Genomic DNA, 14,776 nt, shown 5'->3' with positions numbered 1-14,776 from the left:
CTCTATACACACGGATCAGGTCAACTTATTATCAAGGTCGCTACACCTTATCAGTCTCAGCATCATACGGCCAATTCAATGGCAGTAGAATGGGCCCATGACGTATGATATGAATGATGGCTTAGAAATATTATCATTGCCGTGTAGTCCATCTCCGACTCGCTTGTGTACGGAACAATATCACACAGGTCTCTATCTCTTTAAGCTTAGGAGATTCTATCCTGATGTTCTAATTTGAGCACCATCTCTAGGCCACCCTGGTACCTAATAGGAGAAAGTAACACCAATGCACTTGAGCGAGGCAATCTCAGCATAACATCGTAATATATGAACTAAAATGAAGACTTGAGCAGAGGCATACTCATTGATACAATAAACCTCTAAGGTGTGTATTGGGCTTTATCTCATGTCTTTACTCTTAAAAGATTACTCTGATCAGATACAAAAACAAGAGACTCTTCTCTTCTCGGTCATTAGAGAATACGTTGTTGTTATCTAAGGATACGATTTAGTTAAATTAATGAGCTATCGTCGATACTACTTTTGCATTTGTATCATACATGACAACGCAGAATAATAAGGTATTGAGCAAAATAGAAATGGATAAATGGATGCATGAATCTTTGACTTTGCGTATAAGCTTTACCATGTATGCCTATTGACTCTCAATTTGTTGTAGATAGGCGTGTTAACTTTGATTCCGCGGTGACGACACATTTCGGCAGTCTTTTTTGAGTTGATCGTTTCTTTCAAAGTTGGATCGCTTTTCTTCTTTTCGATTTATTCAAAGTTGCCTTCAGTCACCATCATACGTTTATTTCTTTTTTTTCAAGCAACAAAGAGGCATCAATTCCAGGCGCTACCTCTTCTCTTCCACCATCTGCTACGTCAGAGTTATCAACCAATCAACAATTCTTTGCTGCAACATTTAGAATCTTGATTTCCTCAGAAACAGAAAATGGCCATGGACGGGGACCTCATCGCCCTTGTAAATAAACTACAAGACACTTTCAATGCCATAGGCGGCGATGCGGTCGATTTACCGCAAATAGTTGTAGTCGGCTCACAATCCTCCGGCAAGTCTTCAGTTCTCGAGACAATCGTTGGTCGCGATTTCCTCCCTCGAGGATCGGGCATCGTTACACGTCGACCTCTGGTACTTCAACTCATACACACTCCCTCCCAATCCCCATCATCATCTTCCAACAATACAAGCGATGTTTACCTTCCGAATTTGGATAGCGCTCCTACTGCTGGAGCTGGAGTTATGCGTCCAGGTGGCAGAAGCATGGGCAATGGAACAGGGGCAGAATATGCCGAGTTCCTACATATAAACAGGAGATTCACCGATTTTGAAGATATCAGAAAAGAAATTGAAGCCGAGACCTTTAGGGTTGCAGGACAAAATAAGGTATATCTATATGTCTTTTGAACGTTTTAGCTATGACTAGGCTGATTATATATCAAGGGAGTTTCCAAACTGCCAATCAACCTCAAAATTTATGGTCCTGGCGTTTTGAATTTGACCCTCGTCGACCTTCCAGGATTGACCAAAGTGCCAGTTGGAGATCAGCCTACGGATATTGAGAGGCAAATAAAAAACTTGGTTCTTGACTACATTTCTAAACCTAACGCGTTAGTACACTCTTTCAAAGAGAGCCAGCAATTTGCTTACCACTCGCAGCGTCATCCTCGCCGTTTCTCCAGCAAATGTTGATCTTGCTAATTCTGATGCTCTTAAGCTTGCTCGTTCTGTTGACCCTCGCGGCCTCAGAACTCTTGGTGTGCTCACCAAGCTCGATATCATGGATGCCGGTACTAATGCTCTTGATATTTTGACTGGCCGAACGTACCCTCTCAAACTCGGATTTGTTGGTGTAGTTAATAGGTCACAGCAAGATATCAATACCGATTTGCCAATGGAGGATGCTAGGGTCAAGGAGGAGGACTTTTTCAATACACATTCTGTCTACAGGAATATTTCCCATAGATGTGGTACAAGATATCTTGCCAAAACTCTCAACGCTGTATGTGCTTGTCGGCTGATAGAAATTAAGTGCTAAAACACGATAGGTTTTGATGAACCACATTCGTGAAAAACTTCCTGATATGAAAGCGCGCCTCAACACTCTCATGGGTCAAACGCAGCAAGAGCTTAACGCATTTGGCGACGCAACCTTCCTTGGTGAACAGCACCGGGGTTCACTTATTCTCAAACTCATGACTGAATTCTCCAAAGACTTTGTCTCCTCTATTGAAGGCACATCTCTAGAGATATCTACCAAAGAACTCTCTGGTGGCGCTAGGATTTATTACATCTTCAATGAAGTTTTCGGTCACGCCCTTGAAGGCATTGATCCTGCCCAGAACTTGAGTTTGGCGGATATCAGAACTGCGATTAGAAACTCAACTGGTCCCCGACCTAGTTTATTCGTGCCGGAGGTAGCATTTGACTTATTGGTAAAACCACAGATCAAGCTACTTGAAGCCCCTAGTCTGAGATGTGTTGAATTGGTTTACGAGGAGCTGATGAAGATTTGTCACAACTGTACTAGCCCCGTGAGTACAAAAACCGCTGGTTTCAGTAAAGTACAAAATTGAAATGTGATTTGCAGGAACTGCAACGATTTCCGCGTCTCCTCACTCAACTTATTGAAGTTGTATCTGAGCTTTTGCGAGAACGCCTTGGTCCAACATCCGATTATGTTTCTTCTTTGATTTCTATACAAGCCGCCTATATTAACACCAATCATCCTGACTTCGTTGCCGGCTCGGCTGCTATTGCTCGCGCAGGTGCTCGGCCCGCCCCTCAAGTACCCAAGCCTACGGAAAAAGAGGACGAGTTGAACGAAGACAGCGAATCTGAGCAATCAGAGATCTCAGCTCCCAATGGATATTCTATACAATCTAGATCGGCCTCTACTTCCATCCCAGAGGTTCGCCGGCCAACGACTGCGACTGGTGTAAAAGAAGTACCTCACAAGTCCCGGCGACATAATCGAACGGCATCAGGGACTAATCAATTAAACATTCTTCTAAACCCTTCCACCGCACATAGCGTCACTGGAGCTTCCCCTCACACGGCTAAAGAAACATTCTTAAACTACTTCTTTGGAGGTCCCAACGGGAGCACAGATCCTGGCATTGCTGCACAGCGACAGTTAGGTAAGGGCCAGCCTCAGCAATATCAACAATTCTCCCAACAGGGTTTGAGAGAAAAAGATCTTTTACCGGATCTTGGAGGAAGAAGAGGAAGACTAGAGGGAGGTTCAAGTTTTGACATGAAATCGTTAGGAAAGCACATAGAAGCGGTAGGTCAATCCCGGCCATCATGCAGACAGTCTGACCAAGTAAACAGACTTCTGAAGGAGGGGAAGTTTTACAACTGAGTGCAAAGGAAGAAATGGAGACGACATTGATTCGAAGCTTGATTGCTAGCTATTTTGCAATCACGAGACAGACCATACAAGATCTCGTGCCCAAGGCTATTATGCACTTGCTTGTAAGTCTTTATGTCGGATCTTCTAGGTTATTATGTATGCTCATAATTTGTTCAAAGGTGAATTTTTCTCGGGATGCTATCCAGCAACGCCTCGTGACCCAATTATACAAACCTGATCTCTTTTCTGATTTGTTGTTTGAAGACGAAGCATTGGTATCTGAAAGGACAAGAGTAAAGGCTTTGTTGGATGCGTACAAGGAGGCTTTCAAGGTTTTGAGTGAAGTCAGCCTGAAGAGTACATAGATGACTTTAAATCAAAAAGTCAATACACGGTATGCTGTAGATCTATGCAGATTTATGAGCTTGTTCTCATCCTTCTTTGGTTTTGAAAGTTTTGAGACCACAAACATTTCAGGGAAGCTTATAGTGACGGGCAGGAAATATATAATTTTTTGACTTGACTTTTTTCTTGTCTTTACAAAGAAACAACAATAAAAAGTGTATGTCCATGATCTAAAATTTATCTATAGTGTTGTCTTGGCTAAGGCATTACTTGTGGGTAGTATTCACTTTTTCATCTGCTCGGACAAGCAAAACAAGAAAAAGTAATATCCTGCACTTCATATTACCGAATACCCAAGCCACTGCTCTTCATCCTTCTCTGTCTCTTCGTCACCGCAATCCTGGTGTCTTGGGGGTTGGCAAGTCATAGCAAAGGGAGAGAGTATGTTTTGAACGTCGCGAAAAAGGTTGGTTCCGTGATGGGAGTGTCCGCTGGAGGCTAAGAAGAAGAGAATGCTACGCAGTGAGTTTCGATTTCTGGATCAAGTCAAAACACTATTGACATGGTTACTGTAGCGAATGGGAACTCAAAAGAACATTTCAGCATGAAGGCTGATGCATCTGATGAGCTACAACGGCGTCGCTCCGGATTGACTCACCTGCAAGAACGATGTGCATCTTTAGGGATGGGGCAAGAATACAAATGTTTCTGGACAGCCATTCACTGTTGCCACTATTGGAGGAAGCGATGGATATCATCGAGCTAGCTTTTGTGTCAGGCGCTAAATGCTGCTGGCACAGTCTCAAAAGGTCGAGGTCTCTGTCCACCTACTTCTCTCAAGATCGCAAAACATTCAAAACGTCCTTGAGGTAGCCTAGATGGGTCCAATGAAGAGCCAAAAGATGACATGGAAATGACAAAAGATCTTTCCTATGGCGGAAGGGCAGATTCTCAAGACCAAGTGACCGATATGACTCATCTTATCGCACCCCTGCCTTATCTTACAGGACACTTTGATCCTGGATAACATGAAATGAGACATTCACCTGTATGTCAATGACAAAATTCTGGCATAATCCATAGGAAAATCTCATTCATAATTGATGACCTTGAACAAGGTGAATACAAGAGACTAGTACTGTTTGAAGGATCTCATGGTTGGTAGGTATGGTTTCTAAAGTAAAACTCCTGCATGGGTCAATGGAAACAGGTATGAATGATCATGGAAAAAAAAGCGTTATCTCATCGCTACGTTCAATTTTGGCATTATTCCTCCCCAAGCGTCCCAAATAGCACATGAAATCCCTGCTGCTCTTTTTAAGGGCAAGGTGATTTGTTCTTTTTTCTGAAAGCTATATTGAAAGAGAGGATATATTGAAACAAACAGCCGAACAACCACCCCCGTGATGCACCCAAACAATCATTTGCACAAGAGACTCTAACCCTTATCCGTTTTACCATCCCCAGGTGGTCGCCATCTCTCATCACTTGATACTATTCAAAGTCCCCGGGTAGGAGGCTTGATCCTGATAGGATACCAACGCAGTGCTACACTTGACCCCGGCTCGGTGTGGTGTTAGGTTGATGATAGTAGAGATAATAGTGTTCGAGTGGATGGATGGTGGCAATTAGACAAGCATAGCATGGGCATGGTAATAGAAATTGATCATGGTTTAATGTCTGGCAGGCATAGGTTGAATTGTGAGGTGCTGGAAGAAAGTTTAGATCTTTTGGAGAGGAATTCAATTTAGGTTCTTTGCTGTGATGCACACTTGTGATTGGGCAAGCTTGCGTGCGAGGAAGAAAGAGACAATCACTGGCAATCAATGGTCAAAATATCATACTTTGATTCTGATAGGACGTATCATAGCTCTGTACTGCTGCGTCTTTGGAATCTGTTGGTAATATATGTCATTTGTAGCCGAACTACCAATGCACATGAATGGATGCAGTAATTGACCTATGTCTATGTGTATATGTTGATGAGGGTATAATTACCTCATTGCCAGCCTTCTGATGCTCTGAGACCAACCCAAGTAATCGCTTCAATAATTTCCTTTAGACACTCACGTCCCGGTAGACACCAGCCGTCTTTGCTATGTTTGAGTTGAAGGTAGTCATCACTGGCTTTTTGGTATTCCGTTTTACTAGAATTACATTCTTTGAACTCATCTGTGGTAGACAGCTGAGTTACCAGGGCGCTGAGAGAGGTGATTTCGAGAACGAGGGTGTAAGACTCTAGCCTCCGAGCATGACAAAGGGCGGCAGAAAGACATTCAATAGCTAGCTCTAATTACCATGAAATGAGCATTTCCATTACGCTATACCTTCAGAATTTGAGGACTGACCAAGGTACTTTGAATCACTTGACTCTAATGCAAGATCTAGGTGCGCTTTTGCCAAGCATAATCCACCACGAGCCAAAGCTTCCTGATCCTGTGATGCTTGTAACTATCGGCCCCTGTCAGCCTTACAGAAGCAAATGAGGAGCAATGCATGTACTTGAGGCCAAATACTCTCAATTTCCCTAACAGCTTTTGCCGCCATAGGTATGCCCTCCATTGACATCATGCACTCCGCAAGAATTACTACCCCAAATCGATAGATTCGCCAAAGTCCCAGTTCACTGCTCAATTGAACAGCCGAAAGTACGTGGGGAAGAACGAGGTGAGCAGGCGCTGATGTTGACTGAAGACTTGTGGCAGTTTTTAACGATTCCTGGATGTGATCCTGCAGGAGGCGAATGTGTTTTGAAAACTTGAATGACGTCGAGGGCCCTCCATTGGATGAAAGAGGAACAGGAAGCGGATGGCTAAGTTCTCGTAGAGGACCTCCAGGCCCAAGACGTTTGGAAATGGATTTGGACGGCCGCACCGAGGAAAGATATGATAATGACTTGAAGTCATTGCTGTTCGTGTTCAGCCAATTAACTATAATGAGAAATACGAATCTCACTTCATAGTAAAACGCCGCTCACAAATACCCCAGACAACCCTTGCCCAACGATGATACCAAGCAACAGACATTCCTTGGACGACGAATATATCCATTAACATTGCCAAAGCCTGACTGTACTGGCCTTCATCTGCCATCTGTGAACTCATTGTTAATTCATTCCGGACATTTCTAATGTTGACATAGAAATTACTCTTTGGGCCCTCGTCAGCAAGACTGTCAGTGCGCCATCTCCATCGCCTTCTGCTTCTACCGCTAAATCTTCATGAAATTCTGCAAGCGCATTTGAACCTAAGAGACTCCACAATCCAGCCTGCATGGCATGCCATGCTGAAACGTCAAGCGCCTGACCTGTAGGCCATAGTTTGGGATATTGCCTATCGTCGCCTTCTTCGTCCGTCGCAAACGCTTCAGTCTGATTCGAAATACCCAATGCTGTATAAATTCGTCGAAATGCTATATGGACAGGCTCACCCTATATGATATCAGAATCTCACAAGATTGAGAACAATAGAAACAATTCACAAGGTCAAGGGCTGCCTTCACAGACCAGAGCTCGTCCATAGGTGTTGAGGCGATTGGTAAACGGGTGGCAGGAATAGGGGTTTGGTGAACTTTGATGGTCTCTCCGGGAACGAAAGCTAAGTTATCTGATTCCGTTTGCAGTCGAAGAGAAAGGCTATAGCGTAAGGTATTAGAAAGAGAGCAGGTAGGTGAAAAAAGGTTTCGAACCTCATGCAGTGTTGCAAACAGACCCTATCACCTGCAGTTCTCGATACTCTAATGGCTTCGTCCACAGCCTGAAATTTAAATCAACATCTCTTCTCCATCCACGTAAACACCATGTACTGAGCGAGCAGATTCTAATCCTCCAGTAGCGTAATGAAAAACAGCAATGTTGAGTAAAGCATGCTGGTGCTGACCTCGGCCCGAAGAGGGAAACTGATAATCAAAAAATCTTCGCAAAGCTTGGAGACTGCCTGAACAATCCGCGGTAGAATTTGCTAACTGGTAGCTTTACCTCATATGTCAGTCCTGGCTGTTTCAATCATCAATCAGGACACACTCTTGGATGGCCTGTACCCGCTTGTCCAGGCTGTCCTCCATGCCTGATTTACCTATGCAAAATTCAAAGGTTTGTTATATTGTTGAAGCAAGTTGATACTTACGGTCAAGAGACCACATGGCAGTAGATTTCGGTGGCCCACTAGACCCTACTCCACACCATTTGGCCACCTCTTTCGCTAGGTGTGTCGTTTCATCAAACGAAAGTTTCCGAAGGATATTGATGAGGGATCTAACAAATACCCCTATAGGAGAATGTCTTTCCTATATCTTACTTAATACACGCAGCTGGCAACGAGAAAATGCTTTACCAGAGGGGGGGGTGTTTCCGTAGGCTATGCATCAAAATTGTCAGTAGAGATATACACAAAACATACGACTTCCTTACCTCCTCTTCATCACCGTAATTGAGTAATTCTCGAAGCTCCTTATCAATCCCTGATGTCAGCGTCAACAATTCATTCTCAATAGCGACAGAGGGATTACCGTCAATAAAGAGACATCCTGTAGTGATATCTTCAAACTTTGTGCCCTTTACTCGTCGTCAATTTACTGTATATACCACACTCTTCATACCAACCATTTCGTCTATCCAGCTGCGACTCTTTTCTGCGTCTTCACTTTCAGGACCAACTACTTGGCCCCTTGCTCTCTTCTTATCATTTCGCTTAATAACTTGAATGTTCTCTACTTTGACAAGTCGATCGACCTGTTTACGAAGCGAATCAAAGGTGGCAGGTTCGGTGGCAACCTAGTCAATCCTCCATCAGCTACAGCTATAATTGGACTGTGTTTAAAGGTCTGCCTACCTCCAACACTTCTCGGGCCACAATCTGAAGTATTCTCTGGGTGAACTGTAGCGAATACACCTGTATATATTGGCACTCTGCACCGATTGGGAAGGTGCGAATGATGATCCATCCCAGTGCTAAATGAAGTGGGAGAAGGGGCTCGCTGACCTGTTTGCCTTGATGCGAAGCTGTTTCCATCTTGTTTTATGACGATGAAAATGATATTGTAGAATAAAAATGAAAAGAATCAATTTGACAGTGGTTGCAATGAAAAGTGGAGGTGGAGGCAAAACAGGTAGTGATGTCTGTACTTGTTACTTTTTTTCTATTTCATCTTTACATGTTTGTTCTCGGTAAGTTTGTGAATGTTCAAACGGCCCATAAATTCTGTGCGCCATTCTCTCATTATGATAGAGAGAGCGAATTCAGCTACAAGTCTCCACAAGCTCCGTACACAAACCGACCATGATCCTCACCAAATGCAGCAAAACATTGAAGATGCTGCTGTTCGGCGGCACTCCCAGGGGAAACGAAAAGCAAAGTCCCTATACCTCGGCACAAATGGAAGTTCCTCAAGTAGTGAAAGCGTGAGGTCGCCTAACCAGTCGGTGCCAGCCCTCATTCATGAAGCTATACACACATCTATATCGCCACCGCTAGTGTCTACTCATGAGTCCTCGTTTGACGACGCTTCGCCCTCGCCTATATCTCAACCACCTCAAGCACACCACCACTCGCCCTTAAGCCCGCGTCCTCCCCAATTACTGTCACAACTTACACGGCATCCTGCATCTAGCCAGAGATACCTATCCAAGAATGTTCATGGACATAGATCAGTAACATATACTGAGCCGTCGCAAAGTGGAAGGAGCTCTAGTTCGTGGCATAGGGCGACGCCTACAACGGCTCTGACTGATGACCCGTTTCCTGATCTTGATCCCTCAACGGGTCTTCCTTTAGAATCTTCCCCGCATAGACGAAATTCTGCTTCGTTGGATGCACCCTCCCTTTATCTCCAACGAACTATTACGGACATCTTGTCTGGCACACCTTCCTCTCGCCATTCGGAGGCGTCATATGCAACAAACAACAGCGTGTTGCCCTCTTTTCCAAGCATCAGTCTTCCCAAAGTCAAACTCTTAACGAATCCAAGTCTTGAGTTTGGCAAAAGAAACTTTTCCTCGTCTTCTGCTCAAGATGATTGGGGGTCGTGGGCTATGGGATGGTGGAATGGCAACAAAGGGAAAGTGGATGAAATGATGAATGAAGACGATAAAGCAGATACAGTCGAAGAGGAAAAGGAAAAGCTAAGGAAGAAGTGTACATTCGTTCATGTTTTTCGCAAATTGCGAGCTGACATTGTTTAGATCGATCACCCAAACACCCAGTAGTATTTTGCCACGGTCTACTAGGCTTTGATTACTTGGGCCCTGCCAGTATGCCACCGTATGTCGTTTAGAACAAGATTCATGTGTTGTTTCCTGATTAAAATAGTAGTCTACGGATATCACATTGGAGAGGTATCAAAGAAGTACTAGAGTCTAATGGCGTTGAAGTCCTTATTGCCAGAGTACCGGCCACCTCTTCAATCAAGGAAAGGGCCCAAATCTTGGCAGAGCTGATATCGGAAAAGTATCCAGATAGGCAAGTGAATCTTGTCGGCCACAGTATGGTAAGTTTGAAGGCTTTTCAAATTTGCTGCATCACATCCTGATAAACATGCAGGGTGGCCTTGACTGTCGGTATCTCATATCCCAACTCAATCCTAAAAGTTTCTCTCCCGTATCCCTCACAACTATCTCGACTCCACATAGAGGCTCTCCCTTCGCGGATCATGTCATTGATAATCTTATCGGACGTAACAACTTACCATCACTTCTCGGACTTCTTGAGGCCATGCGACTCCCTCATTCTGGAGACGGGACAGCTTTTAGCGCCCTAAGGACAAACACAATGAAGGAGTTCAATATGGAAGTGGTTGATGATCCAGATGTGAAATATTACTCATGGGGCGCTCAATTCGATCCAGGGCTATTTGATACCTTCAAATATCCTCACAGTGTCATTTACGCTAAAGAAGGATCAAATGACGGTCTGGTGTCGGTACACAGTGCGATGTGGGGTGAGTATAGAGGAACATTGGTAGGAGTCAACCACTTGGATTTGTAAGTATTTGCTATCTTTAAATACAATTATGTTGTACGAGGATTGATGGAATCCTTAGAGTCGGGTGGGTGAACTCAGTCAGGTATGCTATGGCTGGATGGACTGGCAAACCTATCCTATTTAAGCCAGCTACTTTCTACCTTGAGGTGGTGAGAATACTAGATTCATCTGCTGTATTATGCTAATAAGGTGTTCAAAGGCGGACTATCTCGCAGAACAGGGCTTTTAATTACCACTATCGACAAATAGTTGAACATCAACCTAATGATAGATACTATAATGACAATACAACAATTACCTACCATCATCATACTTATATTGCAACAGCATCATCATCTTGCATTACGGTAAGAGCACGTATGCATTGCGTTGACATACCGTCGCTTTGAGAAATGTTTTTGGAGCAGAAAAGGTGTGAGACTGTCAAGACATATATATAAACCAACATCGTCAAGAGCCTGGCTATCGTCACAGACTAGGAAGTGTTCAAATCTGACAGATTTTCCTTTTACGGTTTTTACCAAGCAACTGAGGCTCTTAGGGTTTGCTTTCTTCTCATTTCCTTAGAAAAACATCTTGAAGCATACCAAAACACCAACACCTAAAGTCCGTTTTCGTTTCAAAAGTCACTGTTAAGAGTCAATCAATTTTGTTTGTGCTGATACCCATGAACGAGTCCATTTCCGTACTACCATATAATTTCGTACGCAAGTTTCAGCGCTACAACGAGCTCCCCTAACACATGAAGTGGATGATAGCCAACTCATAGTTTCTCAGCTCATGCGAAATATCCAGGAAAGAAATCATGGAGCAACAACTGACAATTTTTCATGCAGCCATTACAGTTGTACCCTCTTGGTAAAAAGAATGGCACAGCTACTTTTCCAGAAAGGCCAGTGGGCATTGATTTGCCGAACCAAACAAAACCATAAAATATGATTGTACATTTAATGATATGATTAGATAAAAAGCTATTCCGCCCTGAAATTTTAATTAATCTTCACGTCGACAACAAATAAATATAAATCCATTCTAATCCACCTTTTACACCTCCTTATCTCAGCATTACCTTCAAACAATACATACGACACAATACTTACACTCATAACTAAATAGTATTTTGATACTTATCTCATGCAACTTTCACACAAAAGCGATGGAGTTGCTGTCAGGATCATGGACAGAGAAAGGGTAGTAAAACATAGCCTACTGTGTATGCAGAGGGGATGGTATAGTTGGTTGACTGCCGCAAAAGCCTCAGAGATATAAGGAAGGGATTGTGATTGATAGCTCCCCAAGGAATGAATCTTGATGGCTTTTTTCATCCATTTTAGATAGATATTCCTAGATAAGCCACTCGTTCCAAGGACTCTCAGACCAAGCCCAAGAGTAACCTCACTCCTGACAATAGCTTCCAAGATGTCTTCCAAACTGGATTCTTATGCTTAAAATCCTTTCGATGCCGGCGCTTTCATTTTCGTAAATACTGCAAAGTGATACTTTTTCCGTCCAAAAGAACTTGATGCTTACCAAGTCTGTTGACTTGGTCGAGGTGTTCTTTGATACTGGCTTTCTCAACGACGGTCTTGGTATTGACACTTGGTCTCCCTTATTCTTCTCGCGCCGAACTGTCCTTATCCAATTGGGTGACTCATTCCAAAATCTCAACACTGATCCGCGTTATTTTGACGGCGAGGTAGACTGAAGTATTCAAGTAGCAGATATTTGAATGGCAAGAATAATCTTTCAAAGCGCATCTCTTCAAACTATAGTGATCGAGGAAAATGTTCCAGGTTAACATACAGTCCTCGAGAATGGAAACGGAGAGTCAGATCAAGATTGGCAAAATTGGGTAAATGACGTCTGTGAGTTTGGTATCACAACCGAATGTATGTTGACTTCTAGCAGTCTCTTTAGTACACCATCCTGTTGCCACTTATTCAATGATGCCTCAAGGATTGGGTGACGTTGTAGGGTAGAACTCAAAGCCAATGGTACCGATAATCCCAGAGTGGTGTCAGGACACTCAACTCGTGTATCCTGTTGAAGATGGTGACTCGCCTATATTGGATGGTTGAAGGATAATGATATATAAAGAGTAGATTCATTCCATAGATTCTCTAGGGAATGAATATTAATTAGCTGTCTTAAGAGTTACTTATTATAAGTCGTCCCAAGGAAGCCCCCCAGAACACCCCAATTGTGACAAGTGGTCGATACCAGCGTCTTGTCTATTTCATTTTCAGCTCATTTGAGTGCTACCCTGTATGGTTTGGCGAAGAACGCTGCTGATATGTAAGTCTTCCTGCTTTGCCAAAGTCTTTGTGAATTGAATGTGAGAAAGAATCAAAGGAGCTCAGCAAGCATATGGCTTGTGCCTTCAAGAAGAATATTCTATAGATATACTACGCCTGTACCGTTTATATTCTTCAAAAGGATATTGATGGCCTTGGTTTATCAAGAAACACCCTATTGTATACTACGTATATCGTATGTAATCGATTTCCTCGGTGATTGGCAGGACATGCAAGAAATACATTGCGGGCACTTTATGATGCGAGACGATAAATCAAAACTCGTCGTAACGGAGACCCTTACGCATCCTATATTTCGTTAGTTGTTTGTCAATGTTCATCTCTGAATTAAACAATTCAATACACACTTGTACTCTGTCCAATTCATTAGCAGCGCCTCAACTCGTGTAACTTTTAAAGCAACTCACTGTATGGTACACCAGACCGTAATCTCTCTTCTAGAGTCTTCGGTCTTCCGCCGCCATATATCTTCCCTTTGGCTGCTTCTCTGAGGCCTCCAAACTCCTCGGCATGACCACCCCTCATGATTCTTTGAGGTGCTGCACCGGGATCCACTCTCTTGGGTGCAGCTTTGACTGAAGGTTCCACTTCATCGCCAGCTTTCGGCTCTTCTTGTACAAACTGAGTGTCAGGATTCTCCGAAGACCCTTCTCCTGGCGCGTGAGCATGGTGTTCCAACGGGTCGGCGGCGACATGGTCTTTGGAAAGGTCGGCTTCGGGATCAAGTCCTTCAAATTTACGTTCACGGGCATCTTCTTCCTCTTCAATCTTGACATGATCTATAGCGGAAAGCCATTAGTAGCAATTTAGAATGAAGAAGACAGCAAATTACGCTTGAAATGCTCAATATCTAATTAGACATGGCTGTCAGCACACTACAGATGGAAAGTGATGAGCGCACGGACCTTCGGGGTGGGTATATGATTCGTCCGTTTGAGTATCTGGAGTAGAGTGGTAGAGCTGTTCGCAGCCATAAGTTTGTAACATCTTTACTCAATTTGAGTGGAATATTACCTCTTCATGATGAAGGAAACTGATAGGAGAGTCAGTAATGTACGGATGGCGAAGGGAAAAGGCATACTATTCCGATTCTTCGTCATAATGGTCTGACAGAAGATCAGCAGAGTGCTTTGCGTCAGTATCAGCTAGCATCTACTTACGTCCAAGATTCTTGTATCCTTCAAAATTTGGTAAACCGCCATTACCGCCCGCCAAGAATTCCGCCAGTGATATTTTCCCTATGGCACTTGCGTAAGGTGTCGCTGCCACCGCTCAATATGGAGCACTTGCCATCGCCATTGGTATCGAGTTTATCCAAGACCTCCTTCACAATTTTCTTTGCTCGTTCGTCCACCTCCATCACTTCGCCAATCTTGTCCTTGACGGTAGGGTGGTGGAGACCATATACCGCTTGGATCTCCAGCATATCCCACAATCCGTTCATGTCCAAGTCATGTAGTTTGAAGAATGATTCCAAGTCAAATGAGTCTATATGATGCTCAGTGTGCATCTGGGTTATTGCCTGTCAGCCAGCTCCACATACATTCCGGTGGCACTCACATGTCGCTCGGCGTAAGAGAGATCTTTGTCAGTCTGGTCTGTCAGGTCGAAAGAATGGTCTCCATGAGCCCAGACATTGGGGAATAGGAGAGCCAGCGTCATTAAGCCGATCATATTAGGCCTGATGCTTTATGTTGAGGATTGAGATGAAAAGGGATTTCTTGTCCGCCTTGGAGTGCTATCTACTGCTCAGGTCACG

At 43.7% G+C, this 14,776-nt stretch overlaps 4 protein-coding genes across 4 annotated transcripts; 2 read left to right on the top strand and 2 right to left on the bottom strand.

Annotated features, from left to right (window-relative positions):
* Positions 1–958: 958 nt before the first annotated feature.
* L203_105747 (uncharacterized protein) lies at positions 959–4,333 on the top strand (the record flags this gene model as incomplete). The annotated part of the gene is made up of 9 exons (XM_066215114.1): positions 959–1,411; positions 1,469–1,635; positions 1,685–2,027; positions 2,074–2,559; positions 2,616–3,311; positions 3,359–3,502; positions 3,560–3,724; positions 4,155–4,247; positions 4,301–4,333. The coding sequence occupies 9 exons, from the start codon at positions 959–961 to the stop codon at positions 4,331–4,333; spliced, it is 2,580 nt and encodes an 859-aa protein (XP_066071211.1).
* Positions 4,334–5,724: 1,391 nt separating this feature from the next.
* On the bottom strand, positions 5,725–8,734 carry L203_105746 (uncharacterized protein; the record flags this gene model as incomplete). The annotated part of the gene is made up of 15 exons (XM_066215113.1): positions 5,725–6,014; positions 6,074–6,176; positions 6,228–6,633; positions 6,681–6,817; positions 6,874–7,155; positions 7,206–7,359; positions 7,413–7,480; positions 7,530–7,695; positions 7,747–7,798; positions 7,850–8,009; positions 8,057–8,080; positions 8,134–8,183; positions 8,232–8,277; positions 8,326–8,496; positions 8,555–8,734. 15 exons carry the CDS (start codon positions 8,732–8,734, stop codon positions 5,725–5,727), a joined length of 2,289 nt encoding a protein of 762 aa, XP_066071210.1.
* Positions 8,735–8,876: 142 nt separating this feature from the next.
* Positions 8,877–10,931, top strand: L203_105745 (uncharacterized protein; the record flags this gene model as incomplete). The annotated part of the gene is made up of 7 exons (XM_066215112.1): positions 8,877–8,889; positions 8,951–9,856; positions 9,904–9,982; positions 10,034–10,208; positions 10,262–10,701; positions 10,761–10,851; positions 10,902–10,931. The coding sequence occupies 7 exons, from the start codon at positions 8,877–8,879 to the stop codon at positions 10,929–10,931; spliced, it is 1,734 nt and encodes a 577-aa protein (XP_066071209.1).
* Positions 10,932–13,271: 2,340 nt separating this feature from the next.
* L203_105744 (uncharacterized protein) lies at positions 13,272–14,691 on the bottom strand (the record flags this gene model as incomplete). The annotated part of the gene is made up of 10 exons (XM_066215111.1): positions 13,272–13,305; positions 13,365–13,371; positions 13,425–13,796; positions 13,850–13,867; positions 13,923–13,977; positions 14,032–14,050; positions 14,099–14,123; positions 14,178–14,255; positions 14,308–14,527; positions 14,578–14,691. 10 exons carry the CDS (start codon positions 14,689–14,691, stop codon positions 13,272–13,274), a joined length of 942 nt encoding a protein of 313 aa, XP_066071208.1.
* Positions 14,692–14,776: the final 85 nt, after the last annotated feature.

The sequence above is a fragment of the Cryptococcus depauperatus genome, chromosome 7 (genome assembly GCF_001720195.1).
Source record: "Cryptococcus depauperatus CBS 7841 chromosome 7, complete sequence".
Classification (NCBI taxonomy): domain Eukaryota; kingdom Fungi; phylum Basidiomycota; class Tremellomycetes; order Tremellales; family Cryptococcaceae; genus Cryptococcus; species Cryptococcus depauperatus.
This window is presented reverse-complemented; position numbering and strand designations above follow the sequence as displayed.